A 16,817-nucleotide genomic window follows, 5' to 3' on the forward strand; every position below is an offset into this window, starting at 1 on the left:
GGACAAGAGCCACTTTATCCATGACAGGAGGCTTCGGGGTCAAAGTGGGACAATCCCAGGAAACCTAGGACTGTTGGGAGATATGTAGTGGGAGGTTTGCTATTTACTTCAATGGGGCCAGGATTTCAGCAAGGTTTTCTATATGCAGACAGAGAAATATACTAGCATGACACAACACACATATATATTTTCATTCACAACTCCATACAGGATAACAGATCTTCGCAGGAGTAATAGCAGACCAATGTGGTGAACGTAACATCCCTGAAAAGCAGCTTTCAGAATCTGTTCTGGAAATACTGCTTTGCCTTCAGTGTATGATCGGTCAGTGGCTTCTATTATGATGATATTATAATGCTTTGCACTGGATGTTTTAGTGGTTGAGGCCAGAACACTGACAAACTTGCACAGACTGGTCACTGAAAAGGTGTTTTGGGTCCGATGGGCATTGATGGCATTTTCTAAAAGGGATATAAGCAGTAACTGAGGGCCAGCAATACCTAGTTGAGAGTGGTGAACAAAGAGGCAGGGTCGGAACATGGTTAAGGGCATGTCTGCTAGTATTTTCAAAAGGCCTCACTGGGATTCCATTCACTTACACAAGTCCTGCTGGTCTAGACATGCCTTGGGAATGACAATCTTAACACTCACCACACACATCCCTTGGAGTAGGCTGATGTCAGTGCAAAAGTCTCAAGTGCACTGCTATAGCCTGGTTACAAAAAGCATCAAATACACTGCAGATTATTGCTGTGCACAGAGAGGGAGAAAAGAGAGACGCACTCAGCCTGCTTCAGTAAGTACAAATGCCACCAAAATATAGGCTTCATCCATTTCTTTGGTCTAGTCTTCTCCTCTCCTGATGAGGAAATATGTTTTCACAATTTCAGGTTGTTCAGGAAGCTTCAACAATTCCAGTGGTCTTTTATTTTTTGTATTTAATTCTAATCAATCACAAGGATTGAATCTATTGCCATTTCTATGACAGGTTGATTTAACCTCCTTCCATCAGTTGGCTGGAAATTAATAATTTGTTGGAACGATAATATTGGAGGTCAGAGACTGCTTTCTACACCTAATGTGTAGCTTTCAGTATAAAATGAGCTTATCAAAAATCCATGTTATAATTGTCCCAGCAGAGTAGATACTTAGCTCTGCTGCACAACTGGCAACTGTATTTTTTTCTTTGAGTAGGCAATTTCAGTACAAACATAAATAATAATATAGATCCAAACATAATGGTGAAAATGACCAATTTTGATTTTTAAACCCTGACAGCCACATGAGCAGGAGGAGGAAGGATACCTCTGTGCAGGGATTTCACTCCTGCACATAAACGAGGATGTGAGCCACATGCATGATACTGTCCTCACTTCTCTTGGGGCCTCCCTTGGGAGTTGGGATCCACACAGGAGAAGAGGCAGGGACTAGGCAGGCTATATGGACTATGGTATAAACTATTCATCACCAGATGAGGAGATCTTACATAGACCATTTGAGATAAGACTGAACTTGGACATGAAATCTGTAACAACTCGGAACTTGGGTAATGTTCAGATACAGATCCACATCTGAATTTTAGCATTTGGGCCCATCTCTAATGTCTAGGACAGTGGTTCTCAACCAGGGGTACATGTTTTCACTACTGAACTCAGTACAAACTAAAATTTCATACAATGAGTTGTTTATACTGCTCTATATAGTATACACTGAAATGTAAGTACAATATTTATGACTGATTCATGGGTGCATGGCTAAGTCATATAAATGGCTTAGCCATGATATGATGATAAGTCCCTAGCCCCTGTTCGTCAGAGGGGAGAGAGATGGAGATGGAGAGAGAGAGATCATTTCATTGCCTGTTGGGTTAGGTTCTCTCAGGGCACCTGGCATTGGCCACTGTCGGTAGACAGATACTGGGCTAGATGGACCTTTGGTCTGACCCGGTACGGCCTTTCTTATGTTCTTATGTTCCAATTTGTATTATAATTATATGGTAAAAATGAGAAAGTCAGCATTTTTTCAGTAATCGTGTGCTGTGACACTTTTGTATTTTTATGTCTGATTTTGTAAGCAATAGTTTTTAAGTGAGGTGAAACTTGGGGCTACGCAAGACAAATCAGACTCCTGAAAGGGCTACAGTAGTCTGGAAAGGTTGAGAGCTGCTAGTCTAGGAAACAAGAATGGTGTTAACTTACTGTGGTGATGTGTGCCAATATAGGAACATAGAATGACAAAATGATAGTCTGAACAAAGGACTCTCTCCCAAGGCCTAAACTTTCTTCCTACAGAACTGATGAAGATGTGAGACAGCAACAATAAAAAGACTGAGACTTAAAAATAAAAGATATAGTATAAAAGAACATTGAATGTAGATGAGGACCATACACCTATTTTTCATCATTTTAAGGACATCCGTATTCAAACAACATAGCACTATTTACAGTGCTAAAAGAAAGGATCTTCCTCTCATTTGTTCATGGAATTACTGATTGACTCACCACACACACTATTGCATTTTTTCAGGACAGCTCCAAGAGGAAAAAATCCCTGTTATATTCATCATTATACCTGTTTTCCCTGCTCTCAAGACAGCCAAAATAGATGACTATGTAAGCTCTATTGCATGCTAACATAGGTAATAGACACAGTGCAGCATTACCGAATACATTTATTTTTAAATAGCTGAGTACAGATTTGGCTTGTTTACATACTATTTATGCACATATTGCATTGCTTTGTACAAAAGATATTCTGAACACTTCACTTGCAATTCAGAAAGCAATGGCACACTATCAGTGAAACAGAACTGCAATATTTAAAACTACAGGTTCTGTGCTGATCAGAGAGCTATTGCACATATCATCTTCTATATCTGTAAAGTAGCAGAGCTATACAGAGCATCCCACAGCCATTCAGAAGGCAGTGGGATGCTTTAGCAGTCTGACTCTATGGGTCAAACTGAGCCTAGCCATAAGAAGGCACAACAATCATTGACTTTAACACATATTATATTTATTTACACCACGGCCAATACGGTCCTATTAATTTAACTCTACCACTTTAAATATCTATGTGACTGACAGTCATCAAAAGGATTCGAGTAGTGCCAGAGTTCTCAGATTATTTCATCATGTTAAAACCATTTTAATGGATTATCTTGCAGATCACCTCCCCTTCACTGTGTGATGAAATAACATCTTGTGTGTCAGTTACAGCAATTGCTTACATGGAAAAGAAATATTAGTAAAGCATTTATTGTATTTTCAGCTCCCTTTTAGTGTGATTTAGTAGCTAGAAATACAGAGGATATACAGTACCATGTGATCAGAGGCGCTCTGGGATCACCAATGGTCTAGACTGATGGTTTTCAACCAGAGGTACATGTATCCCTGGGGGTACAGAGAGGTTTTCCAAGGGGGTACAGGAAGTTATCTAGATATTTGCCTAGTTTTACAACAGGCTACATAAAAAGCACTGGCGAAGTCAGTGCAAACTAAAATTTCATATGAGTTGTTTATACTGTTCTATATACACTATACACTGAAATGTAAATACAATATTTATATTCCAATTGATTTATTTTTAAATTATATGGCAAAAATGAGAAAGTAAGCAATTTTTCAGTAATATTGTGCTGAGACACTCGTATTTTTATGTCTAAGTTTGTAAGCAAGTAGTTTTTAAGCAACGTGAAACTTGGGAGTACACAAGACAAATCAGACTCCTGAAAGGGGTATAGTAGTCTGGAAAGGTTGAGAGCCACTGGTCCAGAAAAAACAGTTTAGGAAACCCAGTAGAAACCTATAATGATCTGAACTAAAGAAAGTAAAAGTATTAATATTATTATATGTATATTACAGTAGCACCAACAGGCCAGCCAGGTCTGGGCTCCATTGTGTGAGGTGCTGTATAAAAATAGTAAATGATGGTCCTTGCACCAAAGAATTAACAGTCTCATTCTTGAACATGATAAAGAATGGTGTCTGTCTTTACTACTATTACGAAATAGGTGAAAATCATTGATTACATTATTCTCTATTATTTGTTAGCTCTACTGACCTATATGTTAACCCACTGGATGTATACATCTTTATGGGTGATCTTGCCATCCAAGATTTAAAATGCCAGTACTGCTTATAGTCTTGTATCACTGTATATTGCACATTCATCTGAAAATGAATAAAAGAGATTTAAGTAGCAGAGCATCTATTCAATGATGCAATAGGAGACTAAATATTATCCATCTGAAACTTATGTGATTGTAGTCTCTCTCCTCCATGTTGAAACTGGAAAGATAGCGTTGTGCCCAAATAATTAAGACTGAATTAATTTTAGAGTATATTGATATCTATTTGAATTTAATTTATTTGCAGACGGCATTAGAAGTGCTGTAAAACGGTAACCATTCGTTGTGCATCTAGAGAAGCGATTATTGACCATCTGTTGATACTTTTGTGTGTCAACAAACTATTCTCAGCAGGTTGTTCATGTAAAAATTATCCTAAATTAGATTGTTGCAGGTCTTAGCTTTATTCAAACCTCTCATACTGTGTGAAATAAACTACAGTTTATTCTGTGTAAAACAACTAGAGGAATACTTTATTATAACAAAAGCCAGAATAAGGGGTACCTTTTTGGGCTACTGCTTCAGGTTTTAGGTGCTTTGTGATGCAGAACTTATTGAAATACTAAAGAGTAGAGTAACAGAAAAAAAATGTATTTGACTATAGTCAGAGAGATGATATTGTTAAAGGAGAAAACACTGTGAACTGTCACTTTCATTCTTGGCTCAGAATGGAAACAGTTGTAATCAAGGTGAGTGTCAGGTACAATTTCATCGTATTTTCTGCTGCAGGATTATGTTATTTTAAATATATTTTTAAAACAATCCAACTTAATCTGTTTTTATTAAAGTTTCTTAGCCAAGGAAAGCTGATTTAAATATTGATTTTCAAAGACAAATACTTTAACATATATCCTGAGGATCTATTCTCTATTTGTTCTGGCTGTTGTACTTTCTATCACAATCAAGTCCCTGCTCACACAGATTTAAATTATTTGACATTTCAGTTTTATTTGGAAATAGCTTCCTGTGTCATAAAAAGAGCTTGAGTATCTGCAACAAATACCTTTTACAACATGTTACTGTGGCAGTTTATTTCCCAGGCTTCTAGCATAACTGGGTTCTTGTCTTCCAATAAAGAAAAAGATCAAGACATTTCATATCTAATTCAATGCTGAACCCTGTAACATACAGGAGATATACCGTAAGTATTCAAAACTGGGAATGAATTGATGGGTTCTGTCCACTAATCTGAAAGTCTGAAATAAAATCAAAACTAAGGAAGATCTAAGTCTTTTCCTGCTTATCTGCCACAACTTGCTTGCCTTTACATTTAGCATTCTCAAGCAGAGCAGCTTTAGCCAAACTAGGAGAGACAGAATTTGTATTTACATAGCACTTTTCATATTGAAGGTACAATATCTCAAAGTCCTTTCCAAAATAATGTACATGGAACATTCTCGTTATGAAGAGGTATGCTTTACACTTACTGTTTTAAAGGACACTTGTTTTAGACTAATGCTATCCTAACCTCAAGAAACTAATACCTGAATTATGACTTGATGGGCAGTTTATTACAGTGAGGATGTCAGTGAAAATTGTCCCCTCAGAGATTTTACCATTTAAATTAGCTCTACTTAGTCAGTTATTCAGTCAGAAAGAATACATGAAGATACTTTACTTACTGCATTATCTCCCAAAGCTGTTTTGATACTAAGCCGTACTTTGAAAGCATTCTGTGCATCTGACACAAAGAAAAAGAAAAACATAAAAATAATCTTGGAAAATTTGTTTTTAAATCATTTACTTTTCCAACTGTATTACAGATCAGAGCATAGTCTTAAAAACTTCTAAATGTATCTTAGCTTATTACATGATTAGAAGACGTCAATGCTGTTAGTGTGAACAAGCCTGGACACAGTGGATTCTCAATGTGGTTTTAACCATGATCTCTTCAGAATAGAATAAGATTGGCTTTAGCAAGCTATTCACAAACTCACAAAAGAGGTGAAGGTTCCAAGTATACACCTTCAAACTCTATAAGAAGTGTTACAAAAATAAGTCTAAGCAGCCAGCTTTGAAAGTGTCCACCAAGTTGAGACATTTAACTGATAAAGGATGAGGCTCAACTGCAAAACTTACCTGGCCTGCAGAGCTCAGAATGAACAATGGTAACCAAGGAGAAAGCAAGCAGCAAAACTCCTAACATCCTTTCAGAGTGGAAAACTTGTGGCAAAAAGAAAAAAGTCACCACAGTAAAGCAGTCTTAAACTTTCAGTGACCCAGGATTAAAGCATCAGCAGAAAAAATGAGCAACTAAGTAAAAGGTTTAATAATTAACCCCATTATTTTAGCAAAAACTGTAATTGGAAAGAACCATTTTCTATTTACTTTTTTCTCTTTAGTAAAGAGAGAGATAAGACACATTTAATTATCTTCCTCCAAGCTATTTCCTAAAACAATCAGAAAATGTCATATGCTAGCCATAGCTATACTTTCTGGTCTTTTGGTCATGATCTCCAACATATACCAAAAATGTCTGAGATCATACAGTACTTAATTAAAAGCCAACCTGCAGGTCTAGTAGCTGTGTGATGTGCTGTCACTCATAGGATGTGAAGTTGCATTGTGCTGCCATTGTGCAATGTTGACAAGTATTGAGGGAAACTGCAACCAAGTTTAGCTATAAGGTTCAATTTGCATCACAAATGGCCTTACCATAAAAACATAAGAATGGCCATACTGGGTCAGACCAATGGTCCATCTATCCCAGTATCCTGTCTTCTGACAGTGGCCAGTGCCAAGTGCTTCAGAAGGAATGGACAGAACAGGCAATCATCTAGTGATCAACTCCCAGCTTCTAGCCGTCAGAGGCTACGGACACCCTGACCATCATGACTAATAGCCATTGAAGGACCTATCCTCCATGAACTTTAGTTCTTTTTTGAACCCCATTATATTTTTGACCTTCACAACATCCTCTGGCAATGAGTTCACCGGGTTGACTCTGTGTTGTGTGAAGAAGCACATCCTTTTGTTTGTTGTAAACTTGCTGCCTATTAATTTCATTGGGACACTCCTGGTTCTTCTGTTATGTGAAGAGGTGAATAACATTCAATCATTTTTGTTGCCCTTCTCCGTAACTTTTCCAATTCTAATGCATCTTTTTTGAGATGTGGCAACCAGAACTGCATGCAGTATTCAAGATGTGGGCATACCAGGGATTAATATAGTGACATATTTTCTGTATTATTATCTATTCTTTTCCTAATGGTTCCTCACATCCTGTTAGCTTTATTGAATTTCTTGAACACTGGTTCCAGTACAGATCCCTGGGAAACACCACTATTTACCTCTCACTGCTCTGAAAACTGACAATTTATTCCTACCCTTTTTTTCCTGTCCTTTAACCAGTTACTGATCAATGAAATGACCTTCCTCTCATCCCATGACTGCTTACTTTGCTTAAGAGCCTTTGGTGAGGCACCTTGTCAAAGGCTGTCTGAAAGTCCAAGTATACTATATTTCCTGGATCATCCTTGTCCACATGTTTGTTGACCCCCTCAAAGAATTCTAATAGATTGATGAGGCATGATTTCCCTTTACAAAAGCCGTGTTGAATCTTCCCCAACAAATCATGTTTATCTATGTGTCTGAATAATTATGTTATTTACTATAGTTTCAACCAATTTGCCTGGTACTGAAGTTAGGCTTACCAGTCTGTAATTTTCAGGATTGCCGCTGGTGCCTTTTTTAAGAATTGGTTTCATTTTAGCTGTCCGCCTGTCATCTGATGCAGAAACGGATTTAAATGATGGGTTACATACCACACTTAATAGTTCTGCAATTTCATATTTGAGTTCCTTCAGAATCTTCGGGTATCGTTTGGTTCTGGTGACTTATTACTGTTTAATTTATCAATTTGTTGAAGCATGAAGGGATATACAAATATTTAGCATATCTGGTACATAAATATCTTGCAATGCCGGCTACAACAGTGCCATGCAAACACCTGTTCTCACATTCAGGTGACATTGTAAATAAGAAGTGGGCAGCATTATCTCCTGTAAATATAAACAAACTTGTTTGTCTTAGTGATTGGCTGAACAAGTGGTAGGACTGTGTGGACTTGTAGGCTCTAAAATTTTACATTGTTTTGTTTTTTAAGTGCAGTTAGGTAAAAAAAAAAAGAAATCTATACCTAGAAGTTTCACTTTCAGGATTAAGAGATTGCACTACAGTGCTTGTATGAGGTTAGTTAATTTGTTTTGCATTAATTGCATGCATTGATTGTGATTAATTGACAGCCCTACTTAAAACATTTCATGCTGATAATTTTTGAGTCTTTGTCTAGTTGCGCCTCAAATTCTTTTTAGGCCTGCCTAATTATACTTTTACACTTGAACTGCTCCTTCCTATTTTCCTCAGTAGAATTTAACTTCCAATTTTTAAAGGATGCCTTTTTGCCTCTTACCACTTCTTTTTCTCTGTTGTTTAGCCATGGTGGCACTTTTTTGGTCTTCTTCCTGTGTTTTTTTAATTGGGTTATTCATGTAATTTGAGCCTCTATTATGGTGTTTTTTAAAAGTTTCCACTACTTTATTCCATGAGAAGGAATAATGTGGCCGAAAGGATGGCCTTGCCCAAAAGACCTCTTTCCACTCTCACAAAAGAAGCAAGACCACATACAATAAATTACAGATCATATTACTTTCACACAGACAAGTTATGAATTGTGAAGCTTCGGTCAGCACAACAGCTTAGCACTAGCGTAGAGCAATCACCATGCAGGAGATCTAGCTGATGAAGTCTTTAGGATTCTTGCTGCTGCCTAGTTCGGGCACCTTGCTGAACTGACATGCTCAGGTTCTGGAATTTGGAGGTGAAATGCAGGATTACATCTGATACCACCCTGAACTGAAAAAAGCTCAAGGATGAGAACTGCCTTCCTAACTATTAGAAGACCACTGCAATGGTAACTGAAGTAAGAGAAAAAGAGAAATTGCAGGATTTAAATAGGAGAGTATGTATTCATGTTGAATATGTAAATATTCATATTATATATGTATGAAAATATTATTGCTATATAACTTTCTACATTTTTCCAGGATGTCAAAGAAAGAAATAGGGGATAGATGTGGAATATTTTAATGTGTTACTTCAAACATTTATGTAATCTCTACAAACCAGGGAATAAGCCATCCCTTTGCATTCTCTCTGTGGCTGTTCCGATTAATGCTGGGAGCTGGTTCAGCACCCAGTAGACCCCAGAACTGGGAATGGCAAAATGATGGCTTAGCGCTGTTTTTGCATTGCTCCCTCAGCACTAAGGATTAAGCCCTGAAACTGTGAGTTCAATGTCTCTCTCAGGAGTTATTAGTAAGGAAAATGTTTACTTCATCACGGTACTGAAATATTGATTATTTTACTGATAGGATACTTGGATTTCCAGATAATTAAGAACTGTCTCATCTACTAATTTAATCTTCTTCTTGGAAATAGCTACCTGCTGCAAAAAAATTGCTTTCCCAATTTCTGAAGCTGTTTACTATTCCCAGACAGCTAATTTTGAGTACACACTTATTGATTCTGTTGTCTGCTCAGATGCATATTTGTGCATATGAAAACAAAGAAACTGGTGTATTCGTTTTTAATGATGGTTCAGACTAACAGGATTTATGCATGTGCATCAAAAGGAGAGCACACAAATATTTTCAAAGATTTTCAATGTCACAGTTCAGGGCAACTACACCTGTATTTCCCGCTCCGTGGTCTACCAAAGGCATCCACTCTAGGTTCCTGGCTCCTCAGCCGTCACCTCTCTTGGGCAGAGACCAGCATCTCTCTCCCTCTGTGACATTACCCAGGGTACAATCTGGACTGATGAACAGCTGTGTCCCCTCAATTCTCCAACCTGGGGTGCCTTTTACACCGCTTCTCTGTGAGAGCTACCACACCTGGTCTACTCAAACACAGCCTCCAGCACGTAAGTTACCCCCAGTTATATTGTATGAGTGTGATAGCCAGCCACTCATTAATTACGCTGCAGAGCAACACCAGCAAATTTGCAGTCCCACACTTTCCCCAGAAATGTCTCTTGTATTGCCCAGTACCCTCCTGGACAATACAAGCTCATATAAAGTTTGTTGTTTTATTAATAGAAAATAGAGGTGAAAGTAAGCCTGCGGGCAGCCCAGAGCCCTTTGAATCCCGGCCGCGGCTCCGGCGGCTGGGCTGGGGCGGGGATTTAAAGGGCTCAAAGCTCCCCGCGGCTGCGGGCAGCCCTGAGCCCTTTGAATCCCGCTGTGGTGCCGGCGGCAGGGCTGGGGCCGGGATTTAAAGGGCTCCGGGCTTCTCTCAGCGGCAGGAGCTCTGGGCCCTTTAAATCCCTGCCTCAGCCCCACAAAGCTTGGGGTTCCCCCTGGCGGCCAGAGCCCCGGGCCCTTTAATTTGCCCCTGAGCCCCGGGAGGGCTCCCAGCCACCTCTGCAGCTGGGAGCCCCTGGTTGATTTAAAGGCTCTGGGTCTCCCAGCCACAGCTGGTTCCCCAGGGCCTTTAAATCTTGAGAGGCCATGCCTCTTCCGGATGAGGCCATGCCTCTTCTGGATGAGGCAACGCCCCCCTCAGGACTCCGGCAGTACTGGTAAGTCCTGTGAGTTACTTTCACCCCGATAGAAAATGATATGCACAAATCCTGTTATCCCAAATGAAGTTTACTCAACACGTCAATCCAAACATACTGACTTAGATGAATCAGTAAAACAAGTTTATTAACTACAGAAAGATATTACTTGTAGTCACTTAAAATCTGAGGCATAAAAGTCAGAACGCTTACAAGAAAATAAAAGTAAAGCGAAACTAACACTTAATTTATTAAGCTAAGTGAATTCACAGCAAATGTCTCTTTCATTGCATGTTACAGCGGACTTACTGGCTGAATCTCTTTCAGTCAGGATCCTTCCCCCAGTTCGATGCTGTTTCCTTTGTTCTTCAAGTGTTAAGTGCCATAGAAAGACAAGGAGGAATCATATGGAGTGTCTCCTCTCTCCTCTTATAATTCTCTCTCTTCTTCAAGAATCATCTCTAGCTGATGTTCAGGAGACAGAAAGTCTGTGTGGACTGGAAACCCCATCTGTTTCTTTGTCAAGATGTAGATTTTCACCCACATCCTCTTTCCTGCCAAAGAATAACCACTTAACCCGGTGATGGTCCATTTGATTTTGTTGACACCTGGCTTAGGCGTTGGCTAGCCTTTTGTCTCTGATAAACTTGTTTATGGCTGCTCCCCTCAGACATGGAACATATCTTAGTAATACCATATGGAGGAATCTTATAGCTTTACATTCAGTGTTGCCAAACATATTTTACCAGGACAATAATGATCAGAAAATTATGAGTTTTCAAATGATACCTCACAAGGCAAAATGTGAACAAAATTTATCAGTCCTGTGAAAGGGGTGAATATGGGGTTACAGACTGTCACCCTCCTGACCAGATCTTTTTTCCAGGCTGCACATTTCCCTGCCTACATTGTGATATCTTCAGCAAATCAGACTGCCTAAATAGGCCAGTGTCTATGTGTTCCTTTCTTTCCCAAGGCACAAGAGCTGTAACTGACACACATTATAAGTTACTACACAGCCCTTTCTAAGCAAGCACATTTATTTAACACTGTTTCCCCTCACAGAGATGCCCAACATCATTTTCATGAAGTGGTGGCAGCTCCCAGGACCACAAATCAGACTGATTTTTTTGTTTTGCCTTATCTGCCTGTTTATACATTTGCAAGTTTCCAGTGACTCTGACATCAGGCATTCTTGTTTTCAGTCTTCCATTGAACAAAATGTCAGCAGATGACAGCCCATGCTTTATTGGTGCCCATTCTGTAATTAAACAGTGTTAAATCTGTGTCAGAATCTGTCTTTGCATCCCTTTTCAGTAGGTGCTTTATTATTTTGACATCATTTTCCATCAATCAGTTGGACTGGGAATAATGGGAACTATTAGTTACATATCCAAGCCTGTACTTCACTGCAAACTACTTAAACTCATGTCCACAAAACTGTGGCTCCCTGACAGACATTACTATGCCAGGTATACCTTGTCTAGCAAAAACAGATTTGATACATAGAATCACCTGTTTAGTTGCAATATTTTATAGGAAAGCTGTTTCAGGGAAGGGTGAATAAACAGTCCAGAACAACTGCTTTTTTGGGGGGCGGGGCTGGAAAAGTGTTAAATCTGGTCTTTCAGTAGTCTCTCTCTGAGATGTTTGTTCTAGATCCCAATCCCAATCTGACCTCTTAATAAGGACCCAGTCCCCTGTGGTGGGTTAGGTTCTCACTCTGGTCACGAAGGGATTAGAGAGCTCTCTGGGAACAATCAGCCTCAACCTGTTGCACCAATGGGGCCTGTTGCACCAGGATACGGGAGGCACCTTAAAAGGGAGGATCCCAGCCCAGTGCAGGTGGCACTTAGAAGCAGGGGCATGCACAGAAATTTAAATTTGACTGCTTTGGGAGGGGCACGTTAAGCGCCCACATATCATATACATTAAACCCTATTGACACATGCACATACATTATATGCATAGAAATACATAGCAGTACTCTCACCATTTCAATGAAAATCCACATACTGTGGAGCCATCTAAATAAATGTACCCACAAGTACTTGGCTGCGGCAGGGTCAGACAGCTCCTCTGGCCCCGAAGCCGCAGCACAGAGAGAGAGAGAGAGAGCGCTCCTCTGGCCATGGGGCCAGAGCTGTGCCCCCACAGAACCCCAGGGCTGGAGGAGCTGTAAGCTCCCATCACGGCCCCGGGGCTGGAGGAGCTCTCTGACCCTGCCACAGCTAGGGTTACCACCTGGCTGGTATTTGACCGGACAATGTTTTTTTATGGATTTGCCAGTTGCCAGAAAAATAATTTAATCTGCTGTTGTTTTTTTTTATTAACATGGATCTAAAGATTTGCATTACTATCACAATACACTGGGGTATCTAGTGTTAAAAGTTTCTGCATACAGCTAAAGATGCTGCAGTGTTCCTAGTTCTGCAGTTTAAGGGATAACAGATCAAAACTGTTGAAAATACAGCAGCTATCTACCCACCAACACACAAGTGCACTGCGCATGTGTGAGAGAGGGGTTTGAGTCACGTGTGAGTGAGGAGAATGGATGGTTGCGGAGTTGCCTTGTGATTGGGGGTTAGGGTTGCAGCAGGCTTGCCTTGTTGGGGGGAGGGATGCCAGGTTTTTTGCATTTCAGATGTGGTAACCCTAGCTGCAACCCTAAGGCCGGAAGAGTTCTGTGCCCCTGCAGATTATTAGGGGGCTGTGCCCCTGCTTGACCCCTTTGTGCACACCCCTGCTTGGAGGGAAGGAGAGCTAGAGTTCCCTAGCCCCACAGAGCACAGCTGCTTACCCAAAAAGCTGCTGAAGAGCCTCTGCCATCTGAGCGCTCTGGAGAGGTTGAGGGACCATCTTCACTTTACTTTTCATTTGAGCCCAGAATGCTCAAATTGGGGCTCTCAGACTGCAGGGGTTAGGAACCCAGCCACCTTCACAGCAAATGCAGAGAAAAGTGAGGTGAGCCCAACTCTTTTGTGGCTGCAGAATTACTTTGTTTGCCTTTTTATTTGTCTGGACTGTGGTCATGCTCGGAAGTGGGGCAGCCGGCTCCCTAAGACGTACAGCCAGGAAACTGTATCCTGCACACCAAACAGGCGCAACAGCAACCTCTTCAGCTGGAAAGAACGGGAGAGGTGCCCACCCTCATCCCATGAAGGTGCCCCAGAGACCATCAGGATGAAATACCTCAGGATCAGATATTGTCAAAAATAAGGCTCCCTTCTGATGATATTCCTTGTTTCTGGAACCCATCACATATGTACGTACGTACGCACGCACACACTGAAGCACTGTTTAAACCAGTTGTTTTCCAACCCAGAAAGACATACAACGCTTATAAAGTTGATACAATAGTCTCTATAAATGTTCTATTTTGATATTGTTGGAACAAAATGCTTTGATTTTTCATTTTTAAATTACTTTTTTCAAATTTATTATAATTGTTTTAGAAAACAGAAATCAAAATGAAACATTTTGATTTTGTTGAAACAAAAAACATTTTGATCAATCCAAGAAAAAAAAATCCTCCGATTTCAAATGAAGCCAAATTTTGAAATCCTTCTAAATGGAATGTCATCATCCAGCTAGCTCTAAGACATACCAGTAAAAATGCTAGAAAAGGAGATTTAGGGTATCACAAGTTCATGTCTTTTTATGCTACAAGCTGAGCATATCAGCATAACTGTAAAAGGCACCCACTGTTTTGTAATTCTCCTTCATATGTTCTCAATGAGAAATTAAAATGCATGTACAAGTCTTTTCCCTTCTGGTTTCATGTGTAAATCTGCTAGCACGTGTGTACTCATATGTTTACATATCGTTCATTTGTCAGAACATTCACATAACATTTTTAGATGCACATATGATGTGACTAAAAACATTCTGAAAATTCAACATAAGTTTTGAAACTGTTCGTCTTTTGTAATGACTTTACGAGAGAAAATCCTTTTTAGCCATCTTTCAATTACAAGAGATGAATTTCTTAGAAATATCATTGAACTAGTGCAAATAATTTAGTATGAATCATAGAACTGGAAGGGACCATCTAGCCCAGTCCCCTGCACTCATGGCAGGATTAAGTATTATCTAGACCTGACAGGTGTTTGTCTAACTTGCTCTCAAAAATCTCCAATGCTGGAGATTCCACAACCTCCCTAAAAATGAATATGACTGACCGGTTCAAAATACAAGATAACTGATATTTCTAAATAGTAGAATCCTCAAAAATATCTATACAATCTATAAAGTATATACATAAAAGTATACCTTCATTTTGATTTTTAAGCATGTCGAGGCAAGGCTGAGATATTCATTCAAGTACGTACATGACTCTGATTTGCAATTATCTCCTGTGACAATTAAAGTAGATTTAGCAAGGTACTATTCTGCTTCCTCCCCACATTTAAATATCTTTGAAATGGAAAGTCCCAAGAAACAAGTATTTATTGATATCTGTGTGTAGTGTTGTTGGAGCCATGTTGTTTTTCTAATATCCTGAGACCAAAGTGGGTGAGGTAATATCTTTGAGTGGACCAGCTTCTGTTGGTGAGAGAGAACATAAGAACATAAGAAAGGCCGTACCGGGTCAGACCAAAGGTCCATCTAGCCCAGTATCTGTCTACCGACAGTGGCCAATGCCAGGTGCCCCTGAGGGAGTGAACCTAACAGGCAATGATCAAGTGATCTCTCTCCTGCCATCCATCTCCATCCTCTGACGAACAGAGGCTAGGGACACCATTCTTACCCATCCTGGTTAATAGCCATTTATGGACTTAGCCACCATGAATTTATCCAGTCCCCTTTTAAACATTGTTATAGTCCTAGCCTTCACAACCTCCTCAGGTAAGGAGTTCCACAAGTTGACTGTGCGCTGCGTGAAGAAGAACTTCCTTTTATTTGTTTTAAACCTGCTGCCTATTAATTTCATTTGGTGACCCCTAGTTCTTGTATTATGGGAATAAGTAAATAACTTTTCCTTATCCACTTTCTCAACATCACTCATGATTTTATATACCTCTATCATGTCCCCCCTTAGTCTCCTCTTTTCCAAACTGAAGAGTCCTAGCCTCTTTAATCTTTCCTCATATGGGACCCTCTCTAAACCCCTAATCATTTTAGTTGCTCTTTTCTGAACCTTTTCTAGTGCTAGAATATCTTTTCGAGGTGAGGAGACCACATCGGGACACAGTATTCGAGATGTGGGCGTACCATGGATTTATAGAAGGGCAATAATATATTCTCAGTCTGATTCTCTATCCCCCTTTTAATTATTCCTAACATCCTGTTTGCTTTTTTGACCGCCTCTGCACACTGCGTGACATCTTCAGAGAACTATCCACGATAACTCCAAGATCTTTTCCTGACTCGTTGTAGCTAAATTAGCCCCCATCATGTTGTATGTATAGTTGGGGTTATTTTTTCCAATGTGCATTACTTTACATTTATCCACATTAAATTTCATTTGCCATTTTGTTGCCCAATCACTTAGTTTTGTGAGATCTTTTGAAGTTCTTCACAATCTCCTTTGGTCTTAACTATCTTGAGTAGTTTAGTGTCATCTGCAAACTTTGCCACCTCACTGTTTACCCCTTTCTCCAGATCATTTATGAATAAATTGAATAGGATTGGTCCTAGGACTGACCCTTGGGGAACACCACTAGTTACCCCTCTCCATTCTGAGAATTTACCATTAATTCCTACCCTTTGTTCCCTGTCCTTTAACCAGTTCTCAATCCATGAAAGGACCTTCCCTTTTATCCCATGACAGCTTAATTTACGTAAGAGCCTTTGGTGAGGGACCTTGTCAAAGGCTTTCTGGAAATCTAAGTACACTATGTCTACCGGATCCCCCTTGTCCACATGTTTGTTGACCTCTTCAAAGAACTCTAATAGATTAGTAAGACACGATTTCCCTTTACAGAAACCATGTTGACTATTGCTCAAGAGTTTATGTTTTTCTATGTGTCTGACAATTTTATTCTTTACTATTGTTTACTATTGACTAAAAGCTTGTCCCTCTCACCAACATAAGTCAGTCCAATAAAAGATATTACCTCACCCCGCCTTCTCTCTTTATTGATAGCTGTCATATAAGTTAATTAACAGCCATAGCTGTGCTTAATC

The 16,817-nt window shown here is 39.7% G+C and overlaps 1 protein-coding gene across 4 annotated transcripts in view; it reads right to left on the reverse strand.

Moving 5' to 3' along the window:
• Positions 1-16,817, reverse strand: part of CLTRN (collectrin, amino acid transport regulator) — a 41,104-nt gene that overhangs the window by 16,409 nt on the left and 7,878 nt on the right. For 3 of the 4 annotated variants that reach the window (XM_039496644.1, XM_039496649.1, XM_039496657.1), the window contains one exon: positions 5,752-5,810. In XM_039496644.1, the coding sequence (XP_039352578.1) occupies positions 5,752-5,810 (59 nt within the window). Of the gene's footprint in view, positions 1-5,751; positions 5,811-6,208; positions 6,282-16,817 lie in introns of those variants that run through there. The other variant, XM_039496648.1, reaches the window with a different exon arrangement.

The sequence above is a fragment of the Mauremys reevesii genome, linkage group 1, assembly GCF_016161935.1.
Source record: "Mauremys reevesii isolate NIE-2019 linkage group 1, ASM1616193v1, whole genome shotgun sequence".
NCBI classification, from domain to species: domain Eukaryota; kingdom Metazoa; phylum Chordata; order Testudines; family Geoemydidae; genus Mauremys; species Mauremys reevesii.